This window comes from Oratosquilla oratoria, chromosome 12 (genome assembly GCF_046742065.1).
Source record: "Oratosquilla oratoria isolate Oo_2021 chromosome 12, ASM4674206v1, whole genome shotgun sequence".
Classification (NCBI taxonomy): domain Eukaryota; kingdom Metazoa; phylum Arthropoda; class Malacostraca; order Stomatopoda; family Squillidae; genus Oratosquilla; species Oratosquilla oratoria.
The window spans coordinates 71,189,973-71,197,472 of NC_134788.1; the positions used below are offsets into that span (position 1 = coordinate 71,189,973).

The 7,500-nt window shown below is 38.6% G+C and overlaps 1 protein-coding gene across 1 annotated transcript in view; it reads right to left on the minus strand.

The window, feature by feature from the left end:
* LOC143032002 (uncharacterized) overlaps positions 1–7,500 on the minus strand; it is a 40,555-nt gene that overhangs the window by 29,405 nt on the left and 3,650 nt on the right. The window contains exon 2 of the mRNA XM_076196445.1: positions 1–1,199. This exon is cut by the window's left edge and continues 1,262 nt beyond it. Coding sequence (XP_076052560.1) covers positions 1–1,199 — 1,199 coding nt within the window. The remainder of the gene's footprint in view (positions 1,200–7,500) is intronic.

The window sequence follows — 7,500 nt, forward strand, 5'->3', positions numbered from 1 at the left end:
CTCCCTGTTCTTGATGTCAAGAGGATGCGGAGGTTGCCGCTCTGGGCCTCCTGAAAAAGTTCCTTTAGAAGACTTCCTACCTGCGGACTAGCCTCATCAAACCCATCGGCCAGGATGAGAAGTTTCAAGTTGCGCACTGCCCGTAGGAGGAGGTCGTCGCCGATGTTACTGCTTGTATTTGGAAGTGAGGACTTGACGAACTCCATGAGTGTTGTTCCGCAAGAGGTTTGATGACATGCCAAATGGAGGACCAACTCGAAGGTCTCCAGCTCGTCGATAGTTTTGACGGCGTCCAGGTGGTCAGACACGACCTGAGCCACAAAAGTCGACTTGCCAGCGCCACTGGAGCCTTCGATGCACATGACAGGCGGCTTGGTGCTCCCCCCCTCCACAGGCATCGTAAACAGTTCTTTGACTGGGAGAGGGACCTTCCGAGTGTCACCTGGTTTCAAACCTCTTTCTTCCCTGTGGAGCCCAAGAGGCTCGTAGATGTCCTTGAGTGCAAAAGGCCTGAGCCTCATGATCTGTGGGAAGGGCTGGATCTCGAGCAAGTCCCTTTTCCGTGGCTCACTTTCCTTGGCTCCCTCCACCACCAACCTCCTCATCGTCTCTTCCAAATCAACCACAACATCCTGCACTTTCAGTGCATCTAAGCCTTTCATCACCCTGTCCTTAAGGTCTTCTATAACTTGAACGGGTTGCCCTAGACCCGTCCTAGATAATTTTAACTTGTCCAGTGCTTTCAGACACACAGCAGACAAGTCGTCGAACATCTGGTTCCTCTCTGCCTCACTGACGACACTTTTCCTGATTTGCTTCGACTTGTGCGCGAATGCGTTGCGCTGCTCCTTGATGCAGTACAGGGCGTGCTCCTCGCTATCCACATCCTTCTGCCAGCAGGGGTCGCTCACTGGCCGGAAGCCGCACCAGCGGGTGAGGATTCGGTACTGGAGGGTTATGTCCATATCCCGAAAAGGAGTCATAGACGAGATAGTATCTCGCTGTTCCTTCGTGAATTGGTTCTCCCACGTCTGACCCGATGCAGATAGCCAAGTGGCGATGGGCTGCGTCCCGCCGAGGAAATGAGTCTCGAAGGACGCAGTCATGACTTCGCCCAGGTAAACGTCGATGGCTTTCAGTCCTCTGCAGTGATTGATGTCGCCAGGAGTGAGGCCTCCGTGGAAGCCGGCAGCAGTCATCTTGATTCAAGAATGCCAAGTCATTGCAATATATGTTTATATATATATATATATATATATATATATATATATATATAGATACATTTAGATATAGAATATCACGGAAGATTCAAGTAAATTAAATCTTACTGTTAAACTACTCGAAATACTGTGCTCATCTATATGTGTAAGTGTACGGGTATGTATGTATTTATGTATTATGTATGCATGAATGTGTATGATAATTATGATTGTTGCCACGAGTTTCACTGATCAGAAACACACAGTCTCTGGTGTGGCACCTTGTCAAATGCTTTGCTAAAGTCAAGGTAAATAACATCGTAATTTTCATTGTCATCTGATGCCTTATATACTTTAGTGTAAAAGGATAGAAGATTAGTCACACATGACTTACCCTTGGAGAAACCATGTTGTGAATCACGAATTAAGTTATGCCCTTCAATATGTTCTCTGAGTCTATTTACTATTATTGATTCAAGCATTTTTCCTATAACTGATGTCGAACTGATTGGCCTGTAGTTGCATAAAGATGATCTATCTCCCTTCTTAAAAACAGGAACAACGTTTGCCTGCCTCCAGGCAGTTGGCACAAAACCAGTGTCTACCAATCTATTGAATATTTCAGTTAACTGGTCGCAGATTTCAAATTTACACTCCTTAAGCATTCATGGAAAAATTTCGTCTGGACCCGGAGATTTTGTAGTTTTAAGTCTCAATCTGCTTGACTACTTCTTTACTAATGCTGATATTAGATAGACTACTTTCTTCATCCCCACTGTAAATTAGATTGCAGTCAGGTACTTTATCTAACCTCTCATTAGTAAACACCGATAGAAAATAATTGTTAAACTCCTCACTCATTTTTTCCTCTGATTCTATCATGACATTTTCATCATTTTTAATTGGTCCTATTCTTTCTTTATTTTTTGTTCTATAGAGGTGAAAGAAACCCTTTGGGTTGGATTTTGCTTGACTGGCAACCTTGATTTCATAATTACGTTTCGCTGTATGTGTATTCCTTTTAACTAGCTTTGCCATTTCGTTATATCTTGATCTAAGGTGTGATTATCCGCTTTTTATTCTTACGTAAAGTCCTCTTTTCATTCTGATCTCATGTTTCAATCTGTCCGTCATCCATTTGGGAGTATTACTATTTTTCTGTATTGACTTCCAGAAACAGAGGGGCATCTTTGCCACTTTTACTGGTTTCAAATAAAGCATGGATATATATATATATATATATATATATACATATATATATATATATATATATATATATATATATATATATATATATATATATATATATATATATTTGTATATATATATGTGTGTATATATATATATAAATATATATGTATATATATATATATATATATATATGTATATACATATATATATATAATATATATATCATACACACACACACACACCTTCTGGCCCCAATAATGTTTGCTATATATATTAATGATATGGATGAAGAAATTGAAAGTTATATGAGCTTCTTTGCAGATGATGCAAAACTATTAAAAAAAGTGATCACGGAAGAAGATTGTGAGTCACTACAAAGTGATCTAAATAAAGTATGGGAATGGAGTAGGAAGTGGGGGATGGAGTTCAACACTAAAAAGTGTAGTATAATGGAATTTGGAAAAAGCAAAAACAGAATAACAGAATCATATAAATTGGGAGAAGAAGGAATACACAAGTAGAAAATGAGAAGGACCTGGGAGTCATTGTTATGAATAATATGTCACCTGAGAAACATGTAAATAAGATTCTTGGAGAAACTTATAATTTAATAAGAACAATTAAAGTTGCATTTACATACCTGGATGAAGAAATGGTGAAGAAAATTCTAATCACTCTGATAAGACCAAGATTGGAATATGCTGCAATGATGTGGTCACCAAATACAAAAAAAACTGTATAAAAAAAACTTGAAAGAATACAAAGAGCAATTACAAAATTGGCACCAACACTCTCAAAACTATCATATGAAGAGAGACTAGCAAAACTTGAACTACAGACACTAGAGCAAAGAAGAGAGAGAGGAGATTTGATAGCTATTTACAGAATCATGAAAGGCATAGAAATTATTGATAGAGAGAATCTGATAAAATGGGATGATAGAAATACAAGAGGACACAGAAAGAAAATCAAGAAAGACAGCTACAGAAGAGATCTAAAAAACAACAAATATCATCACAGAGTAATAGACAGTTGGAACAAGTTAGATGAGAAAGTGGTGTGTGTAAAAACAATACATGAATTTAAAAATAGTTTAGATAAAATGAGATATGAAGACAGGACGCCACCAGCATAGCTCCCCTTCCCGTAAAATACAACTAGGTAAATACACAGAGGAGGCTTACGCCTTTCATGATCGGTGCTTAACTCAAAACTAGTAAAAGTGGCATTCTCGCTCTTCCTCTCAAGCTCACTTAGCACCTATCTCTCTCTCTCCCTATTTACTTATTTGTTCCATACAGTGCCATGTCTGCAATCACTTCTTAAATAAATGTTCCCTTTGCATTCATCTCCAAATATTCACTTCTCACAACATCTTTTTATTGTACACATTTACTTGCCTCATTTACTTGATAGTTCAATTGAACGTTTTGTTGTATTTTTCATCTTTTCTCAATTTCTTAACAGCTGCTCCTCCTTTTGTTTATTCTATTCTACTAGTCTTTAATCCACGCAACTTATTGCAGTCTTTCATTATTTCCATGGACGAGATTTAGGATGATGGGAAGGAATAGAAGGGTAGTGAGTGGTGGGATGATGAAGTGAAATGGTAGTACAAGAGAAGCAAACATTCAGGGATTGGTTGCAAAGTAGGACTTGGGAAACATATGAGGAACAAAGAAAAAATAATAGAAAAGCAATGGAAGATAATGGAGGCAAAGAGGAGAATAGATAAAAAATGGAATAGGAGTATGACAAATAACTCTGAAAAGAATATAAAGATGTTTTGAAAGGATGTTAAGAGAGGAAGGGGGGTGAGTCAGGCAGAGAGGAAAAGATATGATGCAGAGGGACAGATGTTAATGGAAATAAATGCAGTAAGGGGAAGACGAATATAGTATTCTGGAGAGCTGTTGAATGTAGGGGAGGATAGGGATTGACTGGCAGTAGGAGGCGCTAAGAAAATGACAGTCATGGGAAAGAAAAATGGAAGAGATATAAGAAAAGATGAGGTACAAAGATGCTTGAAATTGATGACAGCTGGTAAGGTACCTGGTTTGAATAGGTGTCATGCAGAGTGTCAGAAAAAAAGGAAGGTAGAGTTATAGTGGTTGGCTAACGAGGTTGTTTAATGTATGTCTAAGGAAGGAGTGCCTGAGGATTGGAGGAGTGCCTGTACATTTCCGCTTTACAAGGGAAAAGGAGACAAATGAGGTTGTAGTAGTTTTAGAAGGATCAGTTTGTTGAGTGTAGTTCAGAAAGCTTATGGAAAGGTTTTAATTCAGAGGATTACGAGAGGAACAGAGGGAGTCATTGGTGAGAAGCAGTGTTGATTTAGGAAAGGTAGGAGTTGTGGGGATCAGATTTATGTGGTAACACAGATATGTGAGAAAGATTTGGTAAAATATAAGCCTGTTTTTTTTGGGGGGGAGGGGCCCTTTATGGATTTTGAAAAAGTTTATGACTGGGTGGACAGGAAAGCACTGTGGGAGGTTTTGCTGATACATGGGGTTGGGGGAAAGCTGTTAAGGGCATTCAAGAGTTTTTATGAGAGCAGTAAAGCCTGTGTTAGAATTGCAAATGGAGAGAATGAGTGGTTTGCTAAGTGGGGCTGCATCAGGCATGTGCCATGTTGCCTTGGCTGTTCAATGTGTACATGTATAGGATGGTGCAGGAGGTAACTTCGAGGGTAATGGGCAGGGGATTAATGGTTAAAGAAAATGGAGAAAAATGGGAGGTAAGCCAGTTGTCGTTTGCTGACAATACTGCACTTGTGGAAGGGTCAGAGAGGGGATTAAGGGAGTTAGTGATGGAGTTTGGGAAGGTATATGATAGGAGACTGTTGAAGGTAACTGTGGGTAAAAGTAAGGTGATGAGATGTGCAAGGGTAGGATGGCAACAAATTGAAAGTCATAACCCATTCAACTCTGATGACAAGATGTCTTGTCATTTGGTCAAATAAAACAAAAAATCATAATAAAACAACAAAATGTTTGATGATCAAACAGCACCAGAAAAATATGACGTCATATTTTTCTGGTGCTGTTTGATCATCAAACATTTTGTTGTTTTATTATGATTTTTTGTTTTATTTGACCAAATGACAAGACATCTTGTCATCGGAGTTGAATGGGTTAAGGGAGAGATGCCGAAGAAAGTGGATAGGTTTAGGTATTTGGGGTCGCATGTGGTAGGAAATGGAGAAGTGGAGGTGGAGATGAACTGTAAATTGAGAGAAGCAAGTAAATGCCTTGGTGGATTAAAAAATGTGATGAGAAGTAGGCAACTGAGAATGGATGATTGTACTGATGGCTCATGTAGGACTGAAAGAGTATTGGAATGGTTTGGAGATATGGAAAGAATGGGGGTAAAATGATTAGTAAAAGAGATGTGTAATGCAGAGGTGGATGGAGTGAACTTGAGGATATGACTGAGGATGAGATGGATGGATGGGGTGAAAGGGGCTTTGATCGAGAAAGGGAGAAGTTAGGAGATAGGGATGAGTGGAGAATGGCTGTGTATAGATGATATTGTAATGCAAGGAGAGGTGAGGGAGGGGGAGTTGGGGGTTGCTATATGTGAATGAGATTCTGATGAATCACGAAGGGATTTCTCCCTATCTTCTCTTTTTCTGCATGAGGGGACAGAGAGAGAGGGGGGGGGGTGCTGCTGATTAAGTGGAGCAGCCTTGCTGTGTATCCATTGTGTCTTGCTGCATTATTTCTGACCCAGGGCAGTGGGCGGGATACAGAGATGATCCATCATCCACGTGGAGCAAAGACGAGAGGAAAAGGTGGTGGATATGAATGGAATGGGTGGGAGTAAAATGGGTGGGAGTGGGCACATGCCTTTTGACTTGCCCACCTTCTTTATAAAAGGGGAAAAGTCTTTGCTATAGAGATAAATTCTCAAATCTTTAAGTTTCATATGTAAATATATATATATATATTCAAACCAAGGCCTAAGACTTCTAGTTGTGATCTTGTGAAAACAAAATCACAACTAGAAGTCTTAGGCCTTGGTTTGAATTTTGCCCTTAAACCAGAGAAGCATCATGCATTGGACTTTCTCGTAGGTTTTGATAAGTTCCTAGCTAATAACAACTATGACAAAAATTTATTATGTTTAAAAGGGGCTCTTTTGCAAGGCATTGTAGATTGTTTTGATAAAAGAAATGGACTTCCCATTAGGTATCAAAATAGTTTGGAAGCAATCAGGAGCATGGATAACATTATTATTACAAAGGCAGACAAGGGTAGCAAAATAGTTATTCTTGACCATGACAGTTACGTAGATAAAGCCATGGCCCTTCTAAATGACACGGATACATATGAGCAACTTAGTAAAAATCCACTTAAAAACATGTCTGCCACTTTCAACAATGAAGTTCATAACATCACCACATACATACATATATATATATATATATATATATATATATATATATATATATATATATACACACACACAATTTTAAATCAGTGTTTACAAGGGAGGACATACAACCTGAAGAGATCGAATGGAAAGAGAAAGTCCCCCCTATGAAAGAAATAGAAGTAACAAAGAATGAAATATTGAAACACTTGAGTAATCTTGATGTCAGAAAATTGCATGGACCAGATGAAATAGCAAACTGGATCTTGAAAGAATGCAGGAATGAACTGGCAGACATAATACATAGCATAATAAACAGTTCCTTGAAAGAAGGTAAAGTTCCAGAAGATTGGAAAAAAGCAAATATAGTACCTATATATAAAGAGGGAAATAAAGAAGACCCTACCAACTATAGGCCAGTCTCTCTAACAAGTATAATAGTAAAAATTTGTGAAAGAATTGTCAAAAATAGATGGGTAAAATATTTAGAAAAAAACGTGCTTAATCCAAGGCAATTTGGATTCAGACAAGGCCGATCATGCGTCACCAATTTAATATGTTTCTATTCAAGGCTAATAGATATAATACAAGAAAGAGATGGATGGGCTGATTGTGCATTTCTAGGCCAAAAAAAAAGCTTTTGACAAAGTACCACATAAGAAGTTGCTTAAGAAATTAGAATATGAAGGAGGAATACAGGTCAAACTGCTAAATTGGATGGAAGACTTTTTGCAAG